At 44.6% G+C, this 17,144-nt stretch overlaps 1 protein-coding gene across 1 annotated transcript in view; it reads right to left on the bottom strand.

The window, feature by feature from the left end:
- Positions 1-1,888: 1,888 nt before the first annotated feature.
- The window catches only part of RAB2B (RAB2B, member RAS oncogene family), a 51,263-nt gene continuing 36,007 nt past the window's right edge, over positions 1,889-17,144 (bottom strand). The window contains exons 5-8 of the mRNA XM_073631558.1: positions 8,008-8,100; positions 6,430-6,541; positions 6,272-6,340; positions 1,889-6,177 (exon numbers count right to left, since the gene is read on the bottom strand). Of these exons, the coding sequence (XP_073487659.1) occupies positions 6,076-6,177; positions 6,272-6,340; positions 6,430-6,541; positions 8,008-8,100 (376 nt within the window). The 3' untranslated portion in view covers positions 1,889-6,075. The remainder of the gene's footprint in view (positions 6,178-6,271; positions 6,341-6,429; positions 6,542-8,007; positions 8,101-17,144) is intronic.

Genomic DNA, 17,144 nt, shown 5'->3' with positions numbered 1-17,144 from the left:
AACGCAGCGTTAGTGGTTGGCTCTCTTTTTCTCTCCCCTTCTTCTATACTTACCAATGACGGATGGCCTCTTACCTCGTTTGCTGATGGTGGTCTGCGCGGGCAGTGGTCTCCATAGTGATAGTGACAGTAAGACAGTAAGACTGAAGGGTAATAAGAGAAATTTTTTTTTTTTTTAAAATTCCCTTACTTTTTTTTTTTTAAAAAAAGGCTAAATCAGATGATTCGACTTACCTGGTCTTGCTGAGTTGTTTTCTGGCAAAACAGTTGAACGCATGGCGAAATCCAGGTATTTGTGAGAATCCTCAGCAAAAAACACAGAAATGCCTGTGCTTTTAAATTTGCCGCCACCGTCGCGGCAAAATGACGCTCCCGCGCATGCGCAGAGTGTCCCGAACGCCTCAGCGCCATCTTGGAGAAGGGCATAACCTTCCCAAGGCAGAACCTAACCCTGAGGCCAATTGCAGAGCAGAAGAGGCGGCCATGACGGTTCCACAATGGTGGACAGCAAGTGCCAGCAAGCCCCCTAAGCAGGAGAAACATACATAAACAAGGTACAGGCAAAAAAGAAAGGAGACCACTGCAAAATATGAAGCTTCTTTAAAGCTTACTGTGCCAGATGTCCAGACGCCCCCTGAGACCACCAGACCGGGGGTTCCCTCCATAGAAGCTCCTTTAGAGACTGTACAGGAGGGACTTCCAAACAGGAGAGGCTTGAACCTGCTGGGGCGAGTGCGGTAAGAGGCTTTTTCTTTATCTTGACAACAGGAGCAAGCTTGCTTATCCCAATCTGTCAGGTGAGGATAAAAAAGAGAATGCAGCGGGGTGTCTCCCCTTCAAATTTATAGCTAACCAATCCTGTCAGGTTTTGGGGGCGGAGTCACAACCCAGTGTGTGCTGCCATGGAGGCGTCAGGAAAGTATATTTCCTGGTGCCTCCCATGTCAGCATACCCATGGTTGGTTGCTCTGCCCTCTACCAACCCACAGGGCCATTTTAACTCTATAAAAAAAGAGTTCCTCCCCTTAGTCAGTATTTTCTTTACTTTGTCCTCACGCCTGCAGGATAATTATCAGCCTTACCTCACCGCTTTATGGTGTAACCGTTGCAGGTTCATGCTCTCCTGCAGTATGGAGTCCCATCGCTTGGGCTGCTAAAGGCGCCAGATAAGTATGGGAGGCCGTTTTTTTCTGTGGATCTTTTTTTGGGCCATATTGGAAGATTAACAGGAGCTTAGCCTCTCCTCTATGCTCTTCCCTGATGGTATGTCTCCTATCCGTATGTGAGCAGGCTGTTACTTCCACATGTGACAGTACGGTGCATGCCCAGTAACAAACTGAAGCTGTCGGTGGCCATCTTGGTACTCCCAAAGTGCTCTCAGCATAAATGGAGAGCCTGGGATTCATTACAGGGCCAGCTATCAAGGTGAAGACATCTGCCTTAAGTGTCTTCCCTATTTTTTGCAATGGAGCCTGGCCAAGGTATTTAGGGGCTTGCAAATGGGTACTTTTGTTTAATGTTATGTAGAGAAGACCTGTTGGGTATGTGGAAGACAAGCGCTGCCGGAAAAATTGGTATGCGAGAAGTGTCTACTAGAGGCTACAGGGGATAAAGAGAATAAAGCCATTCTAAGGCTACATCCACATATGTGTGCGTTTTCTTCATGTGGAGCATTTGCAGTGAGTCTTCAGACCTGTGTTAGTTCCAAATTGCGACTTGTAGCATACACAAGGCTACCATTCTTCACTCCCAGAGGCCGAATGCAGTGGTAGGGGGACAAAAGAAAGGGAGCAGTTCAACAAACTTGCTGCTATGTCATGCATGGTCAAAACAGTTTAATTTTAAAGGGTCCGTCTAATTTACTATTAACAGAAGCCACAGACAGCAAAATGCAATAGGCAAAATAAAAGAAATATTTAATGGCAAACAAAAAAATGTATTAACACATTGAATGGCACCAAATGGTTGATATTATTATTAGTTGATAGTAATAATAATAAAATAATAGTAGTAGTAATAATAATAATAATAATAATGAGTAATAATAATACATAATGGCATTCTCTGGTACCTAACTTCAGGCAATAAAGTGCTAAAATACAATGTAACATTTACATAAAAAATTTTTTTTTTTAAAAATAGGAGAGCAAAAAAACAAAATTAGTGTCTATTCAAGTAGAACAATAAGACAACTAGCTATAGGCAATTTGAATTCTCATGCTGTGTTCCCAGTAAGTTATATGCACTTTACAAAGAAATTATCACCAAGCAATGGCCTTCACTATCTTCACTGGTGGAAAACCTAAGTTTAACTTCTTTTCCAAGAATCCTTCAATGTAGTTCACGAGACATGGCTCTGCTCACTTTCAGCAAACACAAGACTTGAGAGATTAAAAAGTTCTAGGAGTCAGTGCCTCAGTAGTTTAGAAGATGACTATCCAAATAACCAATACAAAGTAGAAACCTGACGGTGAGAGCTCCTGTCCTGCAGGATTCTTGGAAAGCAGCTCTCAGCTAATTAACTCAGGTTTTTCCTGAATCATCCTCCATATAAGGATACATAAGAGAGAGTTAACAAAAGGATACCTAAGGTGGGACTACCTACCACTTGAAGCATTTTTCTTCCAAACACCTAAGCTTGAGTAGAGAGGAGGCTGATGCGAAAGTGACTCATGACAGCATTTAGGTCTGACCATGTAGCTGACCTGCACATCTGTTCAGATGCACCATTCTTTTCTTCCCAGGAGGTAGACAGTGCTCTGGTTGAATGCACAGTGATTCATATAAGGCAAGCCTTACCAGTAGAAGCGTAGGTCAGTGCAGTCTGTCTAGCTATGGTGGATATTAAAGCTTGCTTAAAGTGGAACTGCAGTCTGCTCACATAATTTGTAATAAAAACAACTTTGCCATTCTGAAGCTTCCCTCCAATCACTTTGCATATTATTTTTATATATACTGATTCTGTAATTGCCAAATATGCTGCAGAAATCTCCATCCACTGAGTCTGGCTGAGACCATTTTAACTGTGGGCAGCTGAAGCTACTGCCTGTTCAGTTCCTGGATTTACACAGACACACGCCTCCAGCTCTGCAGCTCTCACTGGCCCTCTTATGACTCACCCCCCCATCCCTGGCAAACTCTGAGTGAGAGAGCTGTGCATGATGTCATAAGCCTAGACCAGACAAGAAACAGGAAGTGGGCTGTATAAGGTATTTACTGGCAGAAAAAAAAATGTTTTACTATCCAAAGTTAAAACAAGGGCAGAAGATTTAATAGATGGAAAGATGAAAAAATGACTGAAATTCCACTTTAAGCCTGTATCACACGGGCTTCAGCTTGTATAAAAGGCAGTGTGAATACAAAGCTTGTATGAATTTTTCAACAAGCTTTTGCAACGTTTTTGGCAAGCTTTGAGCTGCTTTGATTATTTAAGCTTTTAAAGCACCCTTCTGCTCCTGTTTGGAAATGTTTTACGATCGATCTTAAATGGGAGTGCCGATTGTCATTTTAAGTGTGACTATAGGGTCAAACTTAATGGTATATACACAGTGGTAAATGACAGCCCACTCCCCCCCCCCCCCCCCATGCCCAATAACCAGCCAAACACAATGGGAGTGTGATATTACATGTACTGTAGATTGATGGAGGTTTCACCTCCCTCTTATTCTAAGACATAGGCTGGGGGGGTGCGATGCAGCCTGTGACTGACAGAAATCTGCCCACACCATGCTATTGCCAAAAAAAAAAAAAAAAAAAAATTTATATATATATATATATATATATATATATATATATATATATATATATATATATATATACACACATATATACATACACACATATATACATACACATACACACACACATATATATATATATATATATATATATATATATATATATATATATATATATATATATATATATATATATATATATATGATTTCAAAGAATATATATTATATTTTTTTTTTTTCACACACATACACAATTTAAAACAGTTTATTGCTATTATTATTTTTTACTCTGTATTTCAAAGGCTGTTTTTTTGTGGAACATGTGACCAGCAGCAGAGGACTAGAAGCTCCTCCTACTTATGTTTCCCTGCAGACAGGCTGGGAAAGAGCTGGGTCATGTGACAGCTGTATATCGATTAGGAAAAAGGTACTTAGATTTTATTTTTTTTTTTTTATTAAAATAATTAGTGCCATCATCCATTTACAGAAATAGAAGGGACAATGTAAATTAAACTATGTGCATTTTGTATCACTTTTTGCCTGTTAGCAGCTTGCATAAAAGTGACAATCGGCACTCCCATTAGGACCTGTGTTCAACATTTACAAACTGGAGTTGGATTGTACTTTACAAGCTTTAACAAAGCTTGGTAAAAGCTCTGCTTTCTGTTCACACTGTTCTTCTACAAACTGAAGCCTGTGTGAAATAAGCCTTAGTCTGCAAGATGAAGTGATGGCCACTAAAAAAGGCAACTTAACCATGTAATCAGATCAGTCACAAATTTACTCTAGAAAATGCATGTCACATCAAGAAGGGTGACAAATTAACCATAGGGGAGCAGACGGCTTGGGAAATTGGTCTGCACTTTCAGAACCAAAAGGTAGAACAGGTCTGTCTTGGAGGACCCACGAGCCTGCTCTAATGTCTTTGGCTGGCAAAGGGGAGGCCTCAAACACCTGCAACTGGCCTCTGAGGGATCAGTACACTAGGAGGTCAAACGCGTGTGAGTTTTTTGGAGGCAAGAAGCACAAGAACTGAAGTGCTGGCTCCTAGTTGCCCTTCTTAAATCTGTTTCAGTCTTGTGTTACTTAAAGTGGCTGTAAACCCTCTCATATACCCAGTGAAGTGAACAGTCTCAGATGATACACAGAGATGAAACAAATCTCCCTACATAAGTTTTATATGTATATCTGCTGTTTTTCCCTTTCTACACCTTTTAGAAAGTGCACATCGTGTTAGAAATCTTGTTTCCTTGTTCAGCAGTGGGTGTGGAGCCTGGGCTTACATTGTGTGATGCGCTGATTGGAAGAAAGCCCCACACACCCCCTCCACATAGGCAAAGGAACATGCAGAGCTGTACTGTGAGTAGACAAGTTCTCTGCTTATCTATCTCTAAGCTCCCTTCCCGGTACAAATTTGCAGCTGCTATCTTGTGTGTCTGAGAACTTGTCAGACGTGTCTCTGCTGATAACAGAGGAACAGAGCAGCAGAAAGACATGGCACTCAGAGCTTTGGAGAGAGATAAGTAAACACTACAGATATATGTGCCCAGGTCATATTTCATGAATGGGGTTTACAACCACTTTAAAGGTGGGTAAAAGACTTCTCTCATGCATAATCCTGCAGGATGATGCTGGGAAAACAAACTAGTGGTTTATACCAACAAGTCACACCTAACCTAATGTGCAGATGGCATCTGACTGCATGCTACAGCGTGAACAGGCAGTTTGTAAATACAAGGCGTTATGTGGTTTCATTTGAAGGCTCAATTGCTGGAACTCGCATTGCCCTTCTTACAACAAATGTGCTGGGTCAGCCAGCCTGTGTACAACGCTGTCTATTGAAGCAACTTAAGGTAACTTTTTACCATACGTGTCCCAGCTACCCATTGTCAGTACATACAGTAGATGCAAATACTAGTCCCCACAGGAAACCTGGTCTCAAGCAGACAAACTATATACACCTTAAGGATAACAGCTTGTAAATATTAACCATGACACTTAATAATCATGGTGATAAATTACCCTTAAAATGTAACACTTCAAATGGAAACACCTGGGAATGTAAACATATTTTCTCTTTCTTCAACCAGTTTAGAATGTAGTATTTATCAATCACGCAGATTACTATACTTGCTACACTCAGCAAGAAAATGAATGTTTGAAGAAGAGATTACCCCCTCATATGTGTGCATTGAAACAGCCTGAATAGGGCAATTTTAAAATATGAAGAGAAGTACAATAGACCAAATAAGGGAAGAGATGCAGGGAAATGGTGAGTCAAGGGCTGAACCCCATTTTCCTCAAATATTATCAATTCTATCATTTTTTATTTTTATTTTTTTAACAGCAACCAGAAGACCCTCTCCCTTCTGCCTGGCTTTGTCTTGCTCCTCCAAGAGGCTCCAGAAGTGTCTGCTGTGGTCCAACCTTAATACCATTAGCCTGCAAGAAAAGGAGCAAAAAGAAAAGAAAATGTTAGATTAGTATCATCCTCCACACGATACCATCAAAGACATGATCACTTCCTTATCCTTACCTCATTGTTTACATCAAAGAGCCCCTGCTGAATTTTCTTGTAAATTTCTTTGGCAGTGCCAATAAAGGCCTTAAAAAAAAAAAGGAAGAGTCATATGCTTAAAGCCTAGAAATGGGATTGTAAAATGCTCATGTCTGCCATATATACCTCAGTCTTACCTCTTCCACATTTGCTGCAGTTTTGGCAGAGGTTTCCATAAATATCAGGCCGTGTTCTCTTGCAAATGCCTCTCCTTCCTCCCTTGATACATCTCTACGGCCTTCCAGATCACTGAGGAATAATTGTATTACTCACCAATGTATGGAATACAGTGTATACATTTTAGCACATGTCTACTGCACTAGGGATAAGGGTTCTACCAAATTCACCAAACTGGCTACAACTCAACATCCAGCCCATATTGCTGGGGGTCCAGGGTTAGTGAAGGAGTAAGACTGGCTATGCAAGTACAAGGCTTTAGCAGATATTGCAGGAACCCCCTAGATTCTTTTTCATTGGTATTCCTTCCAGGAGAGGAGGCAATCCTGTCCCAAGCAGAACCACCATAGGGATAGCAGAGATGAATTTCTAACATTGCGTTCTGGCCCCAAGACCGAACTGCATTATCTTTCACAGGCACAGCACTGGGCAGGGATTGGAGTGTGGGAGGGTAGACACAGAGGGAGGAGGCAGAGCAGATCGATCCCTCTCTCCTCTTCCGCCAGTGCGTGGGGGGGGGGGGGGGGGGGGTGCGTTGGGACAGGACAGTGCTGACAGGAGACAATTTCTGATGGATGGTCGGCAACCCTGCTTAGGCACAATGTCCATGGGTTGCCTGGGGTGGGGCAGCACCCCCCTAGTACCGGCCATGGGTGATTAGAGTGTCTTCAGGCATGCCTATGAACTGCATATTGCCACCATTGGCCTAGGATATGACAATTCGGGCACTCTCCACTGACCATCATTTTATTAGGACAACTGCCATACTAATCACTACTACACCTTAGTAGTATTAGTAGTAGTAATGCAGAGCTGCTTATAAGATTTGCCAGAAAGTTTTATAAATGTTGGAAAAGGAAAGGAGTGCTTTAAAGAGAACTAGCCAGGGAAAGGGCACTGGTACACTCTTCAGTTGTTAGAATTGTGCAGCCTTACCTCAGAGACTGGTGTTTGTACTATTATTCACTCAGTGTCGGGCTGTAAAGGTTGACGTGTCTCCTGCCTGGGCTGCCTGGACCATTATACAGTCTGCCTGAGGAGGGTGTAGCTATCAGAGACCAAAGCTTTTCGTTTTTGTAAACCGGACAGCACTTTTATCACAATATTTTTCTTTAGTGATTTACTAGTGCTGCTCTTAAACAGGAGGTAGGACAGCCCTACAGCCTAAACTTCCTGTTCTGAAATGGAGAGAATGAAACAAAGAAAATATACACCACAGCAATCTGTGAGAGGTAAGGCTGTACTAGAACAATTTAGGAGTGAAGAGCCAAATTATTACATAGGCCTATTGTTAGCTGGTTCTGCCAAAATGTAGAGATCTCTCCACTGGAAGGGCAAAAAAGGACTGGGGCACCACCTACCAAATGAAAAAACAAAAAGCTTTGGGTACACTGACCCTTTAATTATACAGGATACACGGCTGTAATATTTATACTCAAACCTTGTCCTTTTTTGCTCAGCGTGGAAGTAGTTATTTATGAAAATTAGCATCTATATATGCCTGAAACAGAAGAAAAGGCATGAAACAGAAAGCTCACCTTTTGTTCCCAATTAAAATGATCACCATATTGCTACTAGAGTGTTGTCGCGCATCTTCTAACCATGATGTTAAATGGCTAAATGTTTCTCTTCTGAAAGACAAAACAACTCTAAAACATATGCTCTCACATTTTTACACTTGCTTCTCACGACCCCTTTAAAAGAACTAATTCCTTATAAAGAAAAAAATAAAAATAAAATAAAAAATAAATAAAATCACATCAGGCAGTTCAAAACAGCTCTTATGTCAGCCTGCTTGAAGGTTAAGTTCACCTTTTTTTTCCCCTAAAACCCAGCTCCCTATATACCAATATACCATTAATGTAGAAAAATACAACCTTTCTTTGATTTTGAGAACAAGACCATACCTTAGCCCTTGCTATATTTCTTAAAAAGGTTCAGAGACTCCCTGGTAGGGATGAGCCGAACACCCCCCTGTTCGGTTCGCACCAGGACATGCGAACAGGAAAAAAGTTCGCTCGAACACGCGAACACCGTTAAATCTATGGGACACGAACATGAATAATCAAAAGTGATAATTTTAAAGGCTTATATGCAAGTTATTGTCATAAAAAGTGTTTGGGGACCCGGGTCCTGCCCCAGGGGACATGGATCAATGCAAAAAAAAGTTTTAAAAACGTCCGTTTTTTCAGGAGCAGTGATTTTAATAATGCTTAAAGTCAAAAAATAAAAGTGTAATATCCCTTTAAATTTCGTAGCTGGGGGGTGTCTATAGTATGCCTGTAAAGGGGCGCATGTTTCCTGTGTTTAGAACAGTCTGACAGCCAAATGACATTTCGAAGGAAAAAACCCATTTAAAACTACTCGCGGCTCTTGCATTGCCGACAATACACATAGAAGTTCATTGATAAAAACGGCATGGGAATTCCCCACAGGAGAACCCCGAACCAAAATTTAAAAAAAAAAAAAAAAAAAAAAAAAAAAAAAGGACGTGGGAATCCCCCTAAATTCTATACCAGGCCCTTCAAGGTCTGGTATGGATTTTAAGGGGAACCCCACGCCAAAAAACAAAACAAAAAAAACGGCGTGGGGTCCCCCCAAAAATCCATACCAGACCCTTATCCGAGCACACAACCTGGCAGGCCGCAGGAAAAGAGGGGGGGGACGAGAGTGCGGCCCCCCCCTCCTGAACCGTACCAGGCCACATGCCCTCAACATTGGGAGGGTGCTTTGGGGTAGCCCCCCAAAACACCTTGTCCCCATGTTGATGAGGACAAGGGCCTCATCCCCACAACCCTGGCCGGTGGTTGTGGGGGTCTGCGGGCGGGGGGCTTATCGGAATCTGGAAGCCCCCTTTAACAAGGGGACCCCCAGATCCCAGCCCCCCCCCCCTGTGTGAAATGGTAAGGGGGTACTTACCCCTACCATTTCACTAAAAAACTGTCAAAAATGTTAAAAATGACAAGAGACAGTTTTTGACAATTCCTTTATTTAAATGCTTCTTCTTTCTTCTATCTTCCTTCATCTTCTTCTTCTGGCTCTTCTGGTTCTTCCTCCGGCGTTCTCGTCCAGCATCTCCTCCGCGGCGTCTTCTATCTTCTTCTCCTCGGGCCGCTCCGCACCCATGGCATGGGGGGAGGCTCCCGCTCTTCTCTTCATCTTCTTCTTCATCCTCTTCTCTTCTTCATTTTCTTCTCCGGGCCGCTCCGCACCCATGCTGGCATGGAGGGAGGCTCCCGCTGTGTGACGGCGTCTTCTCGTCTGACGGTTCTTAAATAACGGGGGGCGGAGCCACCCGGTGACCCTGCCCCCCTCTGACGCACGGTGACTTGACGGGACTTCCCTGTGACGTCACGGGAAATGCCACAGGGAAGTCCCGTCATGTCCCGTGCGTCAGAGGGGGGCGGGGTCACCGGGTGGCCCCGCCCCCCGTTATTTAAGAAGGAATTGTCAAAAACTGTCTCTTGTAATTTTTAACATTTTTGACAGTTTTTTAGTGAAATGGTAGGGGTAAGTACCCCCTTACCATTTCACACGGGGGGGGGCTGGGATCTGGGGGTCCCCTTGTTAAAGGGGGCTTCCAGATTCCGATAAGCCCCCCGCCCGCAGACCCCCACAACCACCGGCCAGGGTTGTGGGGATGAAGCCCTTGTCCTCATCAACATGGGGACAAGGTGTTTTGGGGGCTACCCCAAAGCACCCTCCCAATGTTGAGGGCATGTGGCCTGGTTCTGGTTCAGGGGGGGGCGCGCACTCTCGTCCCCCCCTCTTTTCCTGCGGCCTGCCAGGTTGCGTGCTTCGATAAGGGTCTGGTATGGATTTTTGGGGGGACCCCACGCCGTTTTTTTTTTTTTTTTTTTGGCGCGGGGTTCCCCTTAAAATCCATACCAGACCTGAAGGGTCTGGTATGGAATTTAGGGGGAACCCCACGTCATTTTTTTTTAAAATTTTGGCTGGGGTTCCCCTTAATATCCATACCAGACCTGAAGGGCCTGGTATGGAATTTAGGGGGACTCCCAGGTCATTTTTTTTTTTTTTTTCATTTTGGTTCGGGGTTCCCCTGTGGGGAATTCCCATGCCGTTTTTATCAATGAACTTCTATGTGTATTGCACTGCAATAGCCGCGGGTAGTTTTAAATGGGTTTTTTCCTTCGAAATGTCATTTTGCTGTCAGACTGTTCTAAACATGGGAAACATGCGCCCCTTTACAGGCATACTATAGACACCCCCCAGGTACGAAATTTAAAGGGATATTACACTTTTATTGTTTGACTTTAAGCATTATTAAAATCACTGCTCCTGAAAAAACGGACGTTTTTAAAACTTTTTTTTGCATTGATCCATGTCCCCTGGGGCAGGACCCGGGTCCCCAAACACTTTTTATGACAATAACTTGCATATAAGCCTTTAAAATTAGCACTTTTGATTTCTCCCATAGACTTTTAAAGGGTGTTCTGCGGCATTCGAATTTGCCACGAACACCCCAAATTGTTCGCTGTTCGGCAAACTTGCAAACAGCCAATGTTCGAAGCTCGAAGCTCATCCCTACTCCCTGGTATACAGACAGAGACAGAGGAACCAGTAAGACACAGGAAGGAGTTTACCAGCTGACCTCATTAGCACACATTAACCACTTAAGGACCAAGCCTATTTTTGAGATTTGCTGTTCACAAGTTTTTCTAGAAAGCTACATATATTGTGAAAGATAAATGTTATGCCGAGTAAATTGATACCCAACATGTCACGCTTCAAAATTGCACCTGCTCGTGGAATGGCAACAAACTTTTACCCTTAAAAATCTTCATAGGCGACAATTAAAAAAATTCTACAGGTCGCATGTTTTGAGTTACAGAAGAGGTTTAGGACTAAAATTACTGCTCTCATTCTTCTGATCGCGGCAATACCGCACATGTGTTTAAACACCGTTTTCGCATGCGTTCGCTTCTGCGTGCTAGCTCGGCGGGACGGGGCGCATTTAATTTTTTTTTTCTTATTTCTTTTACTTTTACACTGTTCTTTAAAAAAGAAATGTAAACATCCCTTGTAATAGAAAAAAAAGCATGACAGGACCACTTAAATATGAGATCTGGGGTCAAAAAGACCTCAGATCTCATATTTACACTAAAATGCAATAAAATAAAAATAATAATAATTTTGTCATTAAAAAAATAAATAAATAAATGGCCTTTTAAGAGCCATGGGCGGAAGTGACGTTTTGACGTCGCTTCCGCTCAGCAATGGTATGGAGACGGGTGGGGGCCATCTTCCCCTCACTTGTCTCCATACCCAGCCTGGATCAACATCCGATCGTCTCCGCCGCTGCCAACGGCTCTGGTAAGTGGCAGAAGGCACCAGAGCGCGGCGGGAGCGCTCTCTGCCGCCGCCGATAAAAGTAATCTTGCGGCGAATCCGCCGCAGAGACCACTATTATCAGAAACCGGACACCGGCAATCAAGCGGGCGGCGGGTGCAGACATCACGGGGGTAGTAGAGGAACAAAAAATAAGCCGTGAGGCACCTACCCGTCCGGCGTGGCAGCGGCTGTAATCAGGGGGTAAGGCATCCATGCACCCATACCACTGTACGCTCTTCATGTCTGGGAGTATGTTGCCAGAGTTTGCACATGGATTTCCCTGGTGAAAAAACTGTGGCAGGTCCCTTGAGCAGCGGCATGGGGAAAATGTCAGTGCATTATCGCAGCTTGGGGGGGATGATTGCAGACCCCTCTGTAGGGGTGAAATCTCAGGCAGAGCAATACTGCTCAAATATGCTGCCCCTGCTCGCCCTCCCAAGGCCTGCTGGGCTGGATGGGATGCTGGCAGGGGGTCTCCTGCAACTAGCACAGAGACTGAAGTAAAATAACAAACATTTCTTTTGCAGCTCCTGTGGGTCCGGAGGAAACAAACAACGGAGGCACGCAGGTGTGAAATTTATAATGGTGGACTAATGTGTTTCCTGTTTCAGGGAGGAGGAGCCTATCTCTCAGATGCTGCACTGGAAGACAATTCGAGAAAAAGAGGATACCGGGGTTATGGCAGCTATCTGCTGCCATAACAATGATATTCCTCTTCAAACTTAGGACGTATATCGGTGTGTGGCGGTCCGGAAGTGGTTAACTACTTTTTCACAGCATCCCCGGCATTTCTCCACACGTGCATTTGCCTGGCTTCCCCAGTGTCCCCCCAGATGGGCTCAGGTTTTATGCTAAATTCCCTGGGGCCACATGCAGCCCAGCGAAAAACCCCTAATGTAGTGCAAGGGCCTGCCTAATTGGATACACAGTGATTGGATTGATGGTGTGTCTTATTATATAGTTTTAGTAGCTCAAAGCTCCCCCGCTGTACCTGGTATTTGTCATTTTTAAGGTTGGGAACTAGTGCTGCCCTGGAAGACTTCTTAGAAAGAGAGTTACCAGGTACCCAACTCTGTTTTCTCGAATCGTCTTCCAGGGCAGCATCTGAGAGGATGTATCAAGCAATACTTACTAGGGTGGGGTTAGAGACTGGAGCACTTTGCGACCAAATGCTTGGTCTTGGTCAGACAGCTAGTCTATCCGGTAGTGCTTTGCGAAGGTACTGAAGCTCGACCATGTCGCTGCCCTGCAGATCTGCTCCGGAGTTGCCCCTGCCTTCTCTGCGACCGAGGTTGCCCAGGCTCTAGTTGTGTGCGCTCTGATTTCACTAGGTGGCGTGAGATTCTGTGCCTTATAGGCAATCTGTATGGCCATCCTTATCCATCTGCTGATGGTACTTTTTGAAGCTTGTTTCCCTCGGTTGACTCCTGCATAGAGAATGAAAAGGGAGGTCGTTCTACGACATTCCTTCGTTCTTTCGAGATACGCTATGAGCGTGTGCCTTACATCTAGTTTACTGTAAATGTCCCTTTTCCTACTATCCATGGTTGTTGGAAGTGAGGGTATGACGATGTTTTGGGTTCTATGGAACGTAGAAGAGACCTTGGGTAGAAAGGCCAGATCTGGGGAGAGAATTATCTTGTCCAGATGTATCAGACAGTACGGTTCTATTGTAGACAGCGCTTGGATTTCGCTCACTCTTCTGGCGGATACTAGGGCCAGAAGGAGCGCAGTTTTTAACGTGAGGTTTTTGTCTGAGCTTTCTTCCATAGGTTCAAATGGAGGGGAAAGAAAGCCCTTAAGTACCGTGCCCATGTCCCAGGTGGGAGTTCTGTACACTTTGGCTGGTCTAGTTCTTTTAAGTGCTATAAGGAATCGTCTTATCAGCGGGTCCTCCGCTAGTCTAGTATCCATGACCGAGGAGAGTGCTGCAACTTGTACCTTCAGGGTACTTGGCGATATGTTTTTGTCTGCACCATCTTGTAGGAAGTCCAAAATTGATGGAATTATCCCACCGTTGGAGATTGGTCTGTTTTTGTACCAAGAAACAAACTTTTTCCTTATTTTCTCATAGATAGCCCTCGTTACCGGCTTCCTGCTGTTTAAGATGGTGTTGATCACTCTGTCTGACAGTCCTTTGTTTTGGAGTTTTACCCTCTCAGTAACCAAGCCGAAAGCTTCAGGATCTTGTGGTTCGGGTGGTTGACTGGGCCCTGTGATAGTAGATCCGGCCGGTCCGTCAGTGTCAGCTGAGGTTGTATGCTGAGGTTTTTCAAGTGACTGAACCAAGCTCTCTGGGGCCAGTGCGGTGCTATTAGTATCACCGTTGTTTTCTCTGCCTTGATTTTTTGAATTACCTTTGGGATTATGGCAGTTGGAGGGAATGCATAGCACAGCTGCCATTTCCAGCTTTGGTTGAGAGCATCTACCCCGCTGTTGCCATCTGTAGGGTCCAGGGAGAAAAATATCGGAGATTTTGCATTTGCCTTGGAAGCGAATAGATCTACTTCGGGTATTCCCCATTTTTGAGTGATTTGAGCAAAGGTTGTTTGGTTCAGTGACCATTCTGTTTGTCTTATCGTTTTCCGGCTCAGGAAACCTGCCAATGTATTGTCTGTTCCTTTCAGATGAATACCGGATATCGATCTTGTGTTCGCTTCTGCCCATAGTAGGATTGATTGTGTCAGCCTCATCAAGTTTTGGGACTTTGTACCACCTTGTCTGTTTAGGTATGCGACGGTCGTGGCGTTGTCTGATTGTACTTTTACATCTCTCCCCTGTAATGCTGGCTTGAAAGCTTTTAGTGCTTCCCCCACAGCTTTTAGCTCTCTCAAGTTTGAGGAGGCTTGGGACCATTTGGATGTCCATTTCCCTTGTGAGCACAGCCCTTCCATGTGGGCTCCCCATCCCAGGGCGCTTGCATCGGTGGTGATCCTGACTGGATCGACTTGAGCCCATCTGCGCCCCTCGATGTACCGAAGTAGGTTGAGCCACCAGTGGAGTGTTTGACTGTGGCTGGGACGGGAATGGACTTGTCTAGGGATGCTTGCCTGCTATCCCACGGAGACAGAATGTAGTTCTGTAGGGGTCTCATATGAATCTGTGCCCAGGTGATGGCTGGAATGGAAGACGTCATCAGTCCAAGTATGGACATTTCGTGCCTGATTGTTGTGGAATGATTCCTTAACAGGGAGGTAATTGCCTGTGTAATTTTTTCGTCCTTTTCCTTTGTTAGGAAAATTTTTGACAGTCTGGAATCCAGCACATATCCCAAGTATACCACGCTCTGGCTTGGGGTCATTTGAGATTTTTCTGCATTCACTATCCATCCCAGGTTTTGCAGATAGGCCATACTTGTGCGCAGGTTGTTTTAAGATTTCTGCCGAGTCCGCAAAGAACAGTAGGTCGTCTAAGTACGGTATTATTCCAATACCCTGCTGCCTTAAATCCTTTAATGCTTCCGCCATTATTTTTGAGAATATTCTTGGTGCCGAAGAGATTCCGAAGGGGAGAGCTGTGTACTGTAGGTGCAGAGTAGCTGCTGGCCCCTGAATTGCGAACCCCAGGAACTTTTGATGATCCTCCCTTATGGGGACATGTAGGTAGGCATCCTGTAGGTCCAGTGTTGCCATGAATGTCTCCCGCGGTAGGATGTTCCTGATCGAATAGATAGATTCCATTCTGAATCTCTTGTATTTTATCCCTCGGTTGAGTGGCTTGAGGTTTAGTATCAGTCTTAGTTTGCCTGACGGTTTTCTTTTTGCGAAGATATGGGAGTAGAAGCCCCTTTGTTCCTCCTCTTGAGGAACGTGACGAATCACCTTCTGATCCAGCAGGTTCTGCAGGGATTCTAAAAAACCTCCTGCTTGGTCGCTGTCCTTTGGTAGCATGGTTGCTAGGTATTTGGTTGGGGGGTGGGTGGAGAATTCTATTGCGTAGCCGTCCACTATGGTGCGCAATATGAACTTGTTTTTTGTTGTCTCCTCCCATTGGCGGGAAAAGGCCGCAAGTCTGCCCCCCACCTGGAGACAGTCATTGTTTTTTGTTCTTTTGAATAGGAGGCTTGAGGATGAATTCACCTTTGCCTTTTTTATTTTGTTGACCCCAGCGCTTTTTTGCCCCTGGCTTGTTAAATTTCTTAAAATGACGAAAGGGCACCTTCTCTTGTTTCTTCTTGGTTTGAGGGAACCCCTTATTCTTTGCTGCAGTCCTGTCCAGGACTGTTTCTAGTTCAGGTCCAAAAAGTAGGTCTCCAGTGAATGGGATCCCACATAATCGGTTCTTGGAAGGGGCATCCCCTCCCCAAGATTTCAACCACAGGGCTCTGCGGGCTGAGTTCAGTAGTGCTGTGGTCCTAGAGGATATTCTGACAGTTTCCGCTGTGGCATCTGCTAAGAAGGCTGCCGCTCTAGTCAGTGTGGGGATGGTTTTTATTAGTTCTTCCCTGGGCGTGTCATTTTCCAGCAGTTCTTGCAGCTGGGTTAGCCAGATTAGCAAAGTCCGGGCTGTGCAGGTGGAAGCAATAGCCGGATTTAGGTTTGCCGTCCCTGCTTCCCATGCCCTTTTCAGGAGGGCTTCTATTTTCTTGTCCATGGGGTCGCTTAGGGTACCTGTGTCATCAAAGGCCAAGTCAGATTTGTTTGTAATTTTTGCCAGAGAGGCATCCACCTTGGGGCATTTAGCCCAGGTTTTGATGTCTGCTTCCGCAAACTGGTATCTGCGTTTGATTGTGGCAGGTATAAAAAGTTTTTTCTCTGGGTCTTCCCATTCTTTTTTGACTATGTCTTTAAGGGTTTGGTGTACAGGGAACGTTCTTGGCTTCTTGGGCTGTAACCCCTTGTACATCCTGTCGTGCATAGTGAGCTCTGTGGTTTTCTGTTCTTTAATGCCTAGAGTGTCTGTGATGGCTTTAAGAAGACTATCTGTGTCCTCTGAGGGAAACAGGTTGCAGTCTGCAGTGTCATCTTCCTCCTCTGAGTCTGAACAGATTCCATCTTCCGATTCAGATTGCTCCGAATCATCTGAATCCACCTCTTGTTCTACCTGTACCTTGTTACCCACCGGAATGTATGTTCCGCTGGTAAATGGGATACTGGCCTGACCGACACTTGATGGCGCTTCTAATTTTTCAATAGCTGAGCGTAGTGGCACCATGGTGCTCTGAATTTCTTTCTTAAAAGAACTGAGCAGGTCTTTCAAAAATCCCTGCGATTCTTTGGCCACCATTTTGTCTATGCATTTCTGACATAGGGGTTTTTTCCAATCTAGGGAAAGCCTGTGGCTGCATGAGGCACATGTTTTGCCTTTCGCCTTGCTTTCCTTG

Source organism: Aquarana catesbeiana, linkage group LG01, assembly GCF_042186555.1.
Source record: "Aquarana catesbeiana isolate 2022-GZ linkage group LG01, ASM4218655v1, whole genome shotgun sequence".
NCBI lineage: Eukaryota > Metazoa > Chordata > Amphibia > Anura > Ranidae > Aquarana > Aquarana catesbeiana.
The sequence above is the reverse complement of the archived record's forward strand: the minus strand, read 5'-3'. Positions and strand labels throughout refer to the sequence as shown.